General features: G+C 42.2%; 1 protein-coding gene across 12 annotated transcripts in view; it reads left to right on the top strand.

The window, feature by feature from the left end:
• Window positions 1–253: 253 nt before the first annotated feature.
• PLEKHA1 (pleckstrin homology domain containing A1) overlaps window positions 254–13,570 on the top strand; it is a 53,738-nt gene continuing 40,421 nt past the window's right edge. For 3 of the 12 annotated variants that reach the window (XM_070481750.1, XM_070481748.1, XM_070481737.1), the window contains exons 1-2: window positions 434–685; window positions 12,848–13,008. In XM_070481750.1, the coding sequence (XP_070337851.1) occupies window positions 12,868–13,008 (141 nt within the window). In that variant the 5' untranslated portion in view covers window positions 434–685; window positions 12,848–12,867. Of the gene's footprint in view, window positions 686–887; window positions 1,235–12,847; window positions 13,009–13,570 lie in introns of those variants that run through there. The other 9 variants (XM_044749442.2, XM_044749467.2, XM_070481675.1 and 6 more) reach the window with 7 other exon arrangements.

The raw sequence follows: 13,570 nt of genomic DNA, 5'->3' as shown, positions 1-13,570 counted from the left end.
ACGGTGAGAAGCGAAGACTTGGCGCGTAGGGCTGCAAAGCGTTTATCGGCAGCTCACACAGCAGCCTGTGAATTTATGCTTCCTGGACCGATCATGAGACACTTTGCAAACAAATTATCTGCAAACGAATGAAGCCTATTTTTAAAGATTCCAGTGCCTCGAAGCTCTAGGCGATGACATCAGAGAACTCTGAATTCCACCCCACGGCCAAGCCCCGTAGTCCTCGAAAACTACGAATCCCAGGATGCACCGCAGCGCAGGGGCCCGGCGCTCCGCGCGCCGCCCGCTCCGAAGAGCCCAAAGCCACCTCCCCTGGAACCAGGAAGACGCCCGAGACCCGGCCCGCCACGCCGCCGGGAGCCGCGCGGGGCCTCCCGGGACGTGTAGTCTCTGCTAGCTGGGAGTGCCAGCTCCGGAATCTCGGCCGCCGTCTGGGGGCTGAGGCGGCGCGGGTACGCGTGCGCAGTGCGCGGGCCGGCCGTCGTGGGCGCCGCTCCCGCAGCTCGGTGTCTGTGGGAGCCGGCGTTGCGGCGGCGCGGGGCTGCGGGCCGAGGGCCGTGGGCAAGTCTGGCGTGAGGAGCGCGGCCGCGCCTGGCCGGGGGGCGCGGCCGGCTTGCGGGAGCGCCGCGCCGGTTGCGGCGAGCTGAGAGGCGGTGCGCGTCTGCCGGGGGGTCGGCGGGCGCTGGTGAGTGCCGGGCGGCGGGCGGCGCGGAGTCGCGGCGGCCCCCGGGGCCCGTGTCCCGGCGAGTCCGCCCGGCGCACCTGGGCGAGGCCGCAGGGCGGCTCACCTGCGCGCGAGCGCGGGCGGCGGGAGGGGGTGGCGCTCTCTCCCCGCGGCTCCTTTATTGTTTTCCTGACCTCAGCCCTCGGCGGCGTCCGGCCGGGCCGGGCCGGGCCGAGCGGGGCGGGGGGCGGCGGTCGTGGTCGCCGAGCTCCGCGGTGGCTCCGCTCAGCGCGCGGGCGCGCCCTGCTCCCTGCCGCCCGCGCTGGCCAGCTGTCCGGGGATTCCCGGCGGGCGGCGCCTGGCGGAGGGGCCCGGCTCCGCGGCTGTGCCCACGGGGGCTCGGCCGCCCCGGGCTGGGTTTTCTGGTGTTTAGGGCGCTTTCACTTTGGGACTCGCCGTGTCAGAAGCCGGCGCCGCCCTGTATCGCCGGATCCTGCAGAGCTCGTGCTTCTCCTTCGCACCTGCATGGTGCCGATGACCAGGGCGAGAGCTGAAAGTGACTTGCCCAAGGTCACGCAGTAGGACCCGGGAGGGAGGCGACCAGAGCCCGGGTCTTTGGGGTCGAGGCCAGCTGCCAGCCGCCCCGCTTTGGGGCCGCCCTGAGTGGTTTGTGGTCTAGTTCAGATGCTTTCTATTGACCCTGCTGGATAGACCGTCCGAGGGGAAAGTGTTGTCATAATGAAAGCGGTCTTGTTATTTCTGCCTCTGGTAGGATTCTCCTCACGCTGTGCTCCAGAGCAGAGCATCCACCTTGGGCTGGGCGTGTAAACCGTGAAACCCGATCGCGCTGTTTGGGGGCAGGTCCGAGAGGAGTATTAAGGAATATTCAGCCACATTGTGCTGTTTTCCTTTTCTATTTCACCTTCCAATCCTGTGATACTTGTTTTCTTATTTTACGATCGATCGTTGTCTGTTTTAATAAGATTTTCTTCGCTTTAATGAAGTCATTGCCCTTTGTGAATTAGTTTTTTACCTAGAAAATCTTATTTCCTGTGTGTTTGATGACTGGAACGAATAGCGCACTATAAAGTTTATACCAATGCCCTTCGTCTTAGAGCTACCGATCAGCCTGCTTTATTTCCCCGCGAGTGCTCAGCTTACGTATTGTCTATGTTAGTTTAATGTCGTTGAAACACTTGAAAGCAGAATTTGGGTAAGCTTTATAGGATTCAGAGAGAAACTTAAAAAAATCATTTTGTCGAACTGTATTCTTCTTCACCACCTGAAGAACTTGAAGAGCTGTTATTTCGAAAATCCTAAGATTCCTTCTGACTGAGATGCCTATTTTCATACTCAAATTTTCATATTAACACATTTGTGGCATACAAAACATTTCCTCAAATAGCGTTTGTTTAAATTTTCCGTATCTTGGCGAAATCTTCCCAAGGGAAATTACATTTTAGAATACTTACATATTTAAACAAGAATATTGAAGGTTAGCAGAATTTGAGTTAATAGTTACTTTATCTCCTGGGGATATAAACCCTCCAGGGTATCCTTCGACAGGTTTTTCTTGGAGTGTTCCTGTGTCAAGGGATATGGCTGTTAATTTGTCCTCTGTGGGCAGCACTGGATAACTTTTGTGACTTTAAAAGCTGTGATTTATATGTATTGAAGCTGCTTCCTATCTCACTTTAGCTTGTTAATTAGTGTTTTTATTGTTACTTTGGGGGGGGGCGTAGCAGGTTTGTATCTTTTATTTTCCAATTTTAGCTTTGTAGCAAAATAGGAAAGAGAGGTGGTGTGTAAATTTGAGTTTGTCATAGACTAGGAGAGACAGTCAAACAGGATAAGTGTACAATTGTTAGGAAACTGCCGTGAATTCATAAGCCGGAAGGACCTTTTTAGAAGTGTTTAAGAACATTAAGAATAGCATTGGGTTATTTTCTTTAAAAAGTCGCTGTTGGCAATACTTGTGTGTTGGTTGTTAACATATGAGACATGATGATATTGAAGACTTCTAGGAAGATACTTGGGAAAGATGGAAAATTTTAGATTTTTATAGGGGCTTTTCTCTCTAAAAACTTTTAATGCAGCCTAAAAAAAAGACTTTTACTTAAGCCTGAAAGTTCTTACAGTCATACTGCAAAACCCACTGTTATTTTGACTGATGATAATTTGTAACCCAGAAAGAAATCTGTGAAGTAATTTATTAGCATAATTGAAGTCAGACTTTGATAATGAAATATTGCTTGATGTTAAATAGTTGTTCTTGTTTAAATAACTCTGTCATTTAAGAATGGGGAAGATAAATAGATTTCTGGATAAAATTTAGTAATTATTCAGATGTGACAATAGTTAGTCACACTCTGCCTTTATTAGATAGAAAATTTCAAGTTCTGTAGCAGTAACTGCCCTCCTGTAAGCTGAGGTAATATGCAAATATTACTTTTTCACATACTTGAGCATTTTACATTTGATAATATTAAAATTTGGTTTTAGGGGACTGCCCAGTGGTGCAGCGGTTAAGTTCGCACGTTCCGCTTTTCAGCAGCCCGGGGTTCACCGGTTCGGATCCCGGGTGCGGACGTGACACCGCTTGGCACGCCATGCTGTGGTAGGCGTCCCACGTGTAAAGTAGAGGAAGATGGGCATGGATCTTAGCTCAGGGCCAGTCTTCCTCAGCGAAAAGAGGAGGCTCGGCAGTAGTTAGCTCAGGGCTAATCTTCCTCAGAACAAACAAACAAACAAACAAAAATTTGGTTTTAAATTCCAAGATGATTCTTCTCTCATTTTAGATCTGCAATGATACAATAAAATGGCTTCAGTAGGAGATAAATATTAATATTTAATTTGAATTCTTCTGACCATTGTAAGTACATAGCATTTGGAAGTTTATTGACATGGTATCAGAAAGGAATTCTTAAGGCAGAAACTTTTGGTAGCTGTAGGTGCTTGTCTATAATGCTTAATTATTTTTAGAACATGAAAATATGAGATTTTTTATTTAAAAATAAAAATTCCTGTTGGTACTTGTTGCAGCAGTAGGACTCTGTTATGCTTAATGAGTGACATCAAACCATTTGAACACTAAGTAATATTTTTTCCTAGTAGCTGCTGTGTGATTAAAGAATATGTGAATTTATAATTCCTTGAAAATATTTAAGCAAACATATGTTTGCTGTTTATTTTGGTAAGCCTTTTGATTAGTTGAATGCTTTGATTCAGGAAGATGATGTTTGGGGGCATTTTATATCATAAGTATTCTTTGAACTGGAATTTCTTTTGAGTGTAAAAATCAGTCATTTAGGATTTTTTTCTTTTGCTGAGGAAGATTGGCCCTGAGCTAACATCTGTTGCTGATCTCCACCTCCCCCTTTATTTCCTCCCCAGAGTCCCAGTACATAGTTGTATATCCTAGTTGTAAGTCCTTCTAGTTCTTCTATGTGGGATGCCACCACAGCATGACTTGACCAGTCTTGTGCAGGTCTGCGCCCAGGATCCAAACCCACGAGCCCTGGCCCTGAAGTGGAACAGATGAACCCAATCACTATGCCACTGGGCAGGCCCCTAGGATTTTTTTTTTTTAACATTTAAATAAATCTTTAGAGCCTTAAAAATATTTGTCTTAAATATTTTTTCTTACATGGCACTCTTTTCAGACTGGTCAGTCTGATAGTTTTATTCTTCAAAAAATTGTGATTTTACCCTTATGCAGCCTAGCCTTTTATAGTTTAACCATCTAACTCTGGGTTCTGTAATTCAATTTAACGTCTTCTTGAAGAAAGGACAATCTTAGCACTTAGAATTGGAGGTGATCTCAGAGGACTTCTAATGTAGCATCTTACCCGGTACAGTAAATCCCCCATGGGAATTTCCATGTCAGGTGTTCCCTCTCATTGCTAGGGCACTAATGCTGTTCCATATGTCATCAGCTGATTGTGCAATCTGCGCCTGGTGAAAACAAACATAAGACAGTTATGTTTTTTGCCATTCACTGCTTTCAATTATGCTTTATAGGATCTTCCTTTTCTCCCGCCCCCTCCCTCATGACATCATGGGCAGTGATCACTTTTCTATCATTTACAGCTATTAAAAGCTTCAGTCTAATCTATTCCAGTTTAAACCTTCAATCTCCTAGTCAGTGTAAAGCTCCTCTCCTGCCTTACGCCACTGTCAGGCCACTTTTTGCCTGGAGCACATGGAGTGGAGAGGGATTTTGGTATGCTCCCCATACCTCTTTCTCTTCCCTCTTTTAGGATCTATTTGGACAGGGACTAGTCAGAAGAAAAATGGACAAAGACAAGTATTTCTTACCTCCTGCTATCCCAGCCCTCTCTTGATTCTCAGTGAAGCCGTTAATGTCTCCTGATAGGCGTCCAGACTGGGATTTTTGGTGAGCTCTTGAGGGAGACTCCCCCGGACAGTTCCTGGATGTGGAATTGGCCGTGGGTAAACCTTTTCCAGCCTACACTCCCACCTCCTTGCTCTGTCCTGTCAGTCCACCGCCTGGTTCCTGTGAGTGTGTGGCAGTGAGGTGGTTTTCTCTCTGCAGCCAGATGTGGTGGTGACAGTAAGACAGCTCAAGTCCAGCTACCTTCTGTAGTTTCCACGTAACCCACTGGAAGCTCACTTCCTTGTGATGCCAGATGGTGGCATGCAGGCTGCTTCAGTCAGTCCCCTTTCTCTGCCCTGCCATTTCTCATCAATTCTGTTTGTCCCGTTGTTCAAATAGGTGCGGTCACTCAGTCTACGTCATAAACAGACATCGAGCTGGAGAATGAGTCTCTCCTTCTTGTAGGTACTTCTCATCTTGGTGAATGATCCTCTTACATGCCCCGCTCCCACCCCTTTTTTGGGTGAATACCCCCTTCCTTTCCCTGTGTTCTCCCTGAAGACTTCTAATTTTTTCCCTCTCTTCTGTCAGCTGCTTGCATAGAGTAGAGTAATAGTAAGGCGTTGGTTAGGGTGCCAGAGCCCTGAGGTGTGTGTGGCGGGGGTGTTGGTGCCAGACTCCACAGGTGTTTCATCCTTGATGTCTGTATATCTTCAGCTTTGTGTTTGTCAACACTTTTGGGGCAACAAAGACTAGTGCCACTCCACATCTATTTAACAAATAATAGTGAAGCTATGTGGGCCTAATGAGATCTCACTGTGTAGAATTTAATTTTTCTTTCCTTTGTCACTCTGATTTTTGTTTTTATTTTTTTACTTACTTCCTGGTTCCTCACCGATGAAGTGTTAACTGTGAATATGTTAATTTATGAATGATTGTATGACCTACCCCTTAGAGCATAAGCAAAGCTGAAGGATAAATTCTGTGGCTGTTTTAATAATGTAATTTTATCTGTTCTTGTCTCATACTAGCTTTACTAAAAATATAAATCAAAATAGAAATACAGTATTTGAACCTTTTTCCTTCCATCATCTAAATGAACCAGTCAGTTAAATCTACTAAATGATTTCTTGTCAGAGGAGGAAAAAGCAATTTTCTATCTGGAAACTTAATCGTTAATATTTGATGCAGTAATTATGGGTTCCTTAATGCTTCATTCAACAGTTATTGAGTGCCTTCCATGTGCCAGCCAGGGTTTTAGATATTGGAGAAACAATAGTAAATAGAAAAAAGTCCCTGCTCTTGTGGAGCCTGCACATTTCAGTGTGGGGAACCAGACGAGAAAGGGGCAAATAAATAAATAATATCGTTTGGTAGGAATAAATGCTAGGAGGAGCATAGAGCAGGGAAGGGGGATGGGAAGTGGCAGCACCATTTGGAGCGTTTGCAATTTTGAGTAGGGTGTCAGGGGAAAGCTTCACTGAGAAAGTGACATTTGAGTTAGAAGGTCCTGCGTGGGGAGCTTGTCTGATGTGGTAGGAGTCCAGGGGCCAGATGAGTCAGCAAGGGGGGGTTGGGACGGGATGGGGGAGGTTAGGTGAAGCCTGTATGAAATGAGGTTACATTAAAAGAGTGGTTCTTAACCTCGGCTGAACATTGCAGGTATCTGGGGAGCTTTACAAATGTATTGCTGCCTAGATCTCATCTCCGGAGTTTCTGATTTAATTGGTCTGGGGTGGGGGGTGGTCCATCCCAGGCATCAGGATATTCAGAAGCTCCCAGGTAGTTCTCATAAGCAACCAGAGGTGACTAGTTTTGAGCAGAGTGACACTGTATAGTATTGAAGAGCATGGGCTCTAGAGCTAGACTCCTCTGGTTTGAATCCTGGCTTCCGCTACTGACTAACCATGTGACCTTAGACAAGTTATTTTTAAAATGTTCTGTGCCTTCATTTTCTCATCTGTAAAATTGTTGTTGTAAGAATTAAATAACCTAATATTTAAATGTTTAGAATAGTGTTTGGCAAGAAGTAGTGTGTATTAGTGTTTATTAGATAAACACTTGAATATATATTTTAATAGGATCATTCTGACTGCTGTGTTGAGAATAGAGTGAAGGGGGCAAGGGCAGAATCAAGGAAGCCCTTGCAATAAGCCGGCTGAGAGATGACGGTGGCTTAGCCCAGAGTGGCAACAATGCAAGTGGTGAGAAGTGGTGGGATTCTGGATGTATTTTGAAGATGGAACCAACAGGATTTACATGCATTGGACGTGGAATGAGAGAGAAAGAAGTATGATTCCAAGAGACTTTGCCTAAATAGCCAGGAGAATGGAGTGGCTGTTTACTGAGATGGGGAAGACAGAGGGGAACAGGTTTCTGAGAGGGACTGTCTGGAGCTCAGTTTGTTAAGTATGAGATGTCTGTTAAGTAGATCTGTCAAGTAGGCAGTTCTATACGTGAGTCTGGCGTTCAGCAGAGTGTCCAGGGCTGGAGGTAGCAATTGGAAGTCATCAGCATTTCGATCTATGTGAATGAGTGAGCGCATCAAGAGACTGAGTACATATAGAAGAGAGGTACGTGGACCACCCCCTGGGGACACTCCAACATTCAGAGATCTGGGAGATGAAGTGTTTCTTAGAGTTTCTGATGTCCTCTAGAATGAAAGACAATTGCAATTCTTTCTTTCTTTTATTTATTTATTTATTTATTTTAAGCTTTTATTTTTCCTTCTTCTCCCCAAAGCCCCCCGGTATGTAGTCGTATGTATTTTTAGTTGTGGGTCCTTTTAGTTGTGGCACATGGGACGCCGCCTCAGCGTGGCTTGATGAGCGGTGCTAGGTCCGTGCCCAGGATCCAAACCTGCAAAACCGTGGGCTGCCGAAGCAGAGTGAACGAACTTAACCATTCGGGCACGGGGCCGGCCCCTGATGAATTTTGAGCATGTTGCCTGTAGCAGTAGTTCCTTTATATTGTAGAGTGCTATTCTACTATATAGGTGTACCACTTTTTATTTATCTAGTCACCTGTTGATGGACATTTGGGTTGTTTCTAGTTCAGGGCTGTTATGAATAAGGCTTCTGTAACTATTTGTAGAATTAGTCTTTGCATGCATATATATTTTCATTTCTCTTGAATAATACCTAGAAATGGAATGGCTGGCTCATAGGGTAAGTGTGTGTTTGGTTTTATGGCCAGAACTTTTCCTGTAGTGGTTGTACCATTTTACATCTCCATCAACAATAAATAACTTGTGGATGCACCACGTCTTTGACAACATTTGGTGGTCTCAGTCTGTTTAATTTTAGCCATTCTGGTGAGTGTGTATGGTATCTTTTTTAAAAAATTCAGGATTATTGAGGTAGGATTTACATAGACTAAATTTTACCTGTTTTAGTATACACTTCTATAAGTTTTGGCGTATGCGCATAATTGTGTAAGCTCCAGCGCAATCAAGATATACAACAGTTACATCACTGTAGAAATTTCCCTCATGTTCCTTTGTAGTCGGTCGTTTTCCCTATCCCAAGCCCTAGCGCCTCTGACCTGTTTTCTATCACTGTTGTTTATTTTTTTACTTTGCATTGCAGTAAAGTTCCCTCTCTGTGGCGTATGGGCCTGTGAGTTTTGATCAATACATAGTAATGTATCCACCACAATCAAGGTACAGAACAGTTCCGTCACTCTGAAAATTACCCTTTGAAGTCAGCCCCTCCCTCCACCCACTGATCTGTTCTCTGTCCCGGTAGCCTTTTTGGTCTGGCTTCTTTCACTTAGCAAAATACGTTTGAGAAATACGTGTGTTGTGTGTATAACTAGTTTGTTCCTTTATGTTGTTAAGTAGTATTCCATCATATTGGATGCACCACCGTTTATTCATTTGCCAGTTGAAGGGCATTTGAGTTTCTGCTTTTTGCCAACTATCAGTAATGTTGCTTAAAACGTTTACATACAGGTTTTTGTATAAATATAAGCTTTCAATTCACTTGGATAAATACGTAAGAGTGGTATTGCTGGGTCATGAGGGTATGTTTAACTTTACAAGAAACTGCCAGACTGTCTCCCCAAGTTGCTGGGCCATTTTGCGTTCCCACCAGCAGTGTGTGAGACAGTGTCCATTTCTGCCACATCCTTGTCACCATTTGGTATTGTCAGCTTTGCTTGTTTGTTTTTGGTTTAGCCGTTCTAGTAGGTATGTAGTGGTATCTCATGGTTTTTATTTGTGATAAATCCCTGAGTAATGATGATGAGTATGTTTTTATTTGCTTATTTACTATTTATCAATTTTTTTTTTACCCCACTATTTGTATATCTTCTTTGTTGACTTGTCTCTTCAGATTTTTTGCACATTTTCCCGTTTGGTTGTTTGTCTTATTGAATTGTAATAATTCCTAGCCTGTTCCTTCATATCAGTTATTTGTTAGATACATGTGTACTGAATTTTTCTCCCATTCTGTGGCTTGTCTTTTGAAATCTTAATAGTGTCTTTCAGAGAGCAGTTTTTAAGTCCAATATATCAAGTCATATATGATTCAGGCTCTTTGTATCTTATGTAAGAAATCTTTGTCTACCCCCAAGGTCATGAAGACTTTCTCGTATATATTTTTTTAGAAGCTTCATTGTTGTAGCTTCTACCTTAGGTCTGTGATCCACTTTGAGTTAATTTTCTTCCACATGGACAGCTAATTGTTCCAGCACCATTTGTTGGACTATCTTTTCTCTGTGGAGTTGCCTTGGCATCTTTGTTGAAAATCACTTGACAATATATGAAGGGATCTTTTTCTGGATGCTTTTCTGTTCTATTGATTTATTGTATGTATGTTTTCACCAATCCTGTGCGGTCTTTATTGATGTAGCTGTATTGTAAGTCTTGAAGCAAGTGGTGGTAAGTCTTCCTACCCTGTTCTGTGGGAAATAGATTTGGCTGATTTGGCTTTTCTAGGTTATTTGCATTTCAGTATATAATAGAATCACCTTGTCAGTTTTTATAAAATATGCTTTGGAATTTTTATTGGATTGATTGTATCAGTACTTCATTTCTTTCCATGTCTGCATAACATTCCATTGTATGGATATGGCCCATTTTGTTTATCCATTCACCTGTCGATGGACTTATGAGCTGTTTCCACTTTTTGACTATTGTGAATAGTGCTAGTATGAACATTCATATGTAAGTGTTTGAGTACCTGTTTTCAATTCTTTTGGGTATATACTTAGGAGTGGAAATGCTGAGTCAGATGATACTTCTGTGCTTAACTCTTGAAGAACTCCCAAACTGTTTTACATAGCTGTGGTACCATTTAACATTGCCACCAGCAGTGTAGGAGGGTTCCAGTTTCTCCACATCTTTGCCAACGCTTGTTGTTTTACTCTTTTTTTAATTACGTCCATCCTGGTGAGTGTGAAATGGTATCTCATTGTGGCTTTGATTTACATTTCCTAATGACTGATGATATTGAGCATCTTTTTGTGTTCTGGTTGGCTATTGGTGTTATCTTTGGGAGAAATGTCTTTTCAAGTCCTTTGCCCATTTTTTAATGGGTTTTTTGTTGTTGAGTTGTAAGAGTTATTTATATATTCTGTCTGGTAGACCCTTAACAGATATATAATTTGCAAATATTTCCTCCCATTCTGTAGGTTGTCTCTCATTTTTTTGTGTCCTTTGATGTGAAAAAGTTTTTAATTTTTATGAAGTCCACTTTATCGTATTTTTTTCTTTTGTTGGTCATGCTTTTGGTGTCATAACTAAGAATTTGTTGCCAAACCCAAGGCCATAAAGATTAACCCCTATGTTTTCTCAAAGTTTTTTGCTTTTAGCCCTTAGATTTAGATTGTTAATCCATTTTGAGTTAATTTTTGTATATGGTGTGAGGTAGGGGTCCAGTTTCATTCTTTAGCATGTGGATATCCAGTTGTCCCAGCACCATTTGTTGAAGAGGCTTTGCATGATGGTGGGACCCTTGTTGAAAATCAGTTGGCCATAGATGTATGGGTTTGTCTCTGGGCTCTCAATTCTGTTCCTTTGGTCTATCCTCATGGCAGTACCACACAAGTTGGTAGTTTTTGCCTGTACTCTGCGTTAGTATAGTATATTAATTTTTCAACTTTTGATTAAATTTTAGGAATTTTTTAAAACTTTGGGTAAGTTCATTAAAAAATTATCTCCTCTAGGTGCCAGATTTATAATAACACACACAAACTGAACGGATAGTTTTGTTTAAAACTTTTTGGTATGTTTCATCATTTCTCTGGTTGCATACAGAATAGTGATTTAGAATATGCTGTACATTAGGGTGAATTCTAATTGAATTTTCATTGTGTGTTAAACTTACTTTGAGCCTTTAAACGAAGAACTAGTTACATAAATAAATTCACCATGGGGCCAGCCCTGTGGCTGGCTGGTTAAGTTTCCCCTCTCTACTTTGGTGGCCCAGGGTTTCAACAGTTAGGATCCTGGACGTGGACCTAGCACTGCTCATCAAGCCATGCTGAGGCGGCCTCCCACATAGCAGAGCTGGAAGGACCTACGATTAGAATATACAATTATATGCTTTGGGGAGAAGAAAAAAAAAAAAAAGAGGAAGATTGGCAACAGATGTTAGCTCAGGGCCAATCTTTAAAAAATAAATAAATAAATTCAGCCTGCCAAAAGCTGTTGCTGCTGGCCACAGAAGTACCAGGATAGGAACAATCTGCTGATTTGCATCACATCAGGAAGGAATCATGTATCCACAGTTTCTAGAGAAAAAAATGATTAGAAATTCTGCTTTTCACCCAAGTCATGATTTTTAACTTTAATCGGTACAACAAAAATTTTAGTACTTTGGAGTCAGAATATGATATGCCTCTGAAGTCTTTTTTAATCTATAATTTTTCTCTTCCTCTTTTTTTCCCTGTAGTATAGTTTATTTGCTGAAGAAACTGGGCTGTTGTCCTGTTGTTTCCCAGTCTGTCTTTTGCTGATTTGCATCCTTGTGGTGCATTCATGTGTTCCCCTGTGTTCTTCATTTCCTGTCAATGGGTAACTGGACAGAGCGAGATCTAAAGACTTGATCAGATTCAGAGAAAAGCTTTTGCTTGTATGTTCGCTTCGTAGGTGCTGTTTGTGTCTTCCCTCAGGAGGCACAGAATACCTGCGTATTTCTCTTTTCGTGTTAGCTAATTTTACTCATTAGAATGAAATTATTGATGCATTTTCGTTTTAATAATTCAGAGGGTTTTAGAGAGAGGATGGTGTGGAGGTTAAGATATAAGCTCTGGAGTCGGAGAATCTGGGTTCGTGTTTTGATTCATTGCCTACTGGTTCTCTCATCTTGGAAAGTCACTGCCCCTTCTCAGTGTTAAGTTCTTATCTGTGAAATGAGGATGGCGACCCTACTCATAGGGTCATTTTGAGGATTAAATGAGAAACTGTCTAGAAAAGAACCTCGCACAGAGCCCACCATATAGTAAGTGGCCAGTAAACATTAGCTGTCATTATTTCGTCAATTTAAAAATATTCTAAAACAATCTGAAAGGTAGATTATCTTGATTTATAAGTGAGGAAATTAAAGTTTGGATAGGTAATATTTTGGCTCACCTGGGTTTGTTTAGGGAAAAATGTAAGTAAATTATGCAGCTGGGTGAATAGCCCTCCTTTGTCCCCATCACTGTATACACTTGCATTGGGTAGCCACTCATAAGCAGCTTAATTTCAAAAGGGATTTTTGCACATGCTTTGTGTGTATTCATATTAACTGGCTCCCACTAAGTTTGGAAAGTAGGCTTCTTATTGAATAAACTGTCCCATACACGTTTTATGCTGCAAGTCCACTGAGAAATACTTAACTGTTCATGTTTTTATTTTACAGTGTAATGTTCAAGCTCAGAAATGCCTTATGTGGATCGTCAGAATCGCATTTGTGGTTTTCTAGACATTGAAGAAAATGAAAACAGTGGGAAATTTCTTCGAAGGTACTTCATACTGGATACCAGAGAAGATAGTTTTGTATGGTACATGGATAATCCACAGGTTTGTGAAATCCAAAGGGTTACCTTTCTTCAGGAGCACACATGAGCTTTAGTTAGTAAAGTATTTGACATGCTATGCAGGTGTTAGCATTTGTCTTCCTAAACAGTGTATATTTAGATTTATTTCTACTGACTGCCTTCTCCCTGCCCTGCACCCCAGCTCCTACTGTCTTATTTGAATGTCAGCAGATAAAACTAAGTTTATTTAATAAAAATTTATGCATGTATATATGTGTGTTTTTCTTTCGTTGGGAGAGAAACGCCATCTCTGGGTGAAAATTTTTAAGTCATTTAAATTTAAGATACTGTCTCAAGGATGGAGACTACTATCTTTCGGTAAATAAACTACTAAAACTAGTTGACACTTTTATACATATGTAGTCCTTTGGTTTTGTAGTGTCAGACTTCAGTGTCAGCCACTGTAATGCTGTTTATGAATTGAAATGCACCTTGATGTTATTGTCGTCTTGCAAATCATTGGGGGGAATGTCATAAATTAAAAATAGAATTCCAATTTTAAGACTTTTGAGAGACCTTGGATTAGAGATGATCTGTCGAGTAGT

This window comes from Equus asinus, chromosome 2, assembly GCF_041296235.1.
Source record: "Equus asinus isolate D_3611 breed Donkey chromosome 2, EquAss-T2T_v2, whole genome shotgun sequence".
NCBI lineage: Eukaryota > Metazoa > Chordata > Mammalia > Perissodactyla > Equidae > Equus > Equus asinus.
Note: the sequence above shows the minus strand (reverse complement) of the source record. Positions and strands in the feature narration are given on the sequence as shown.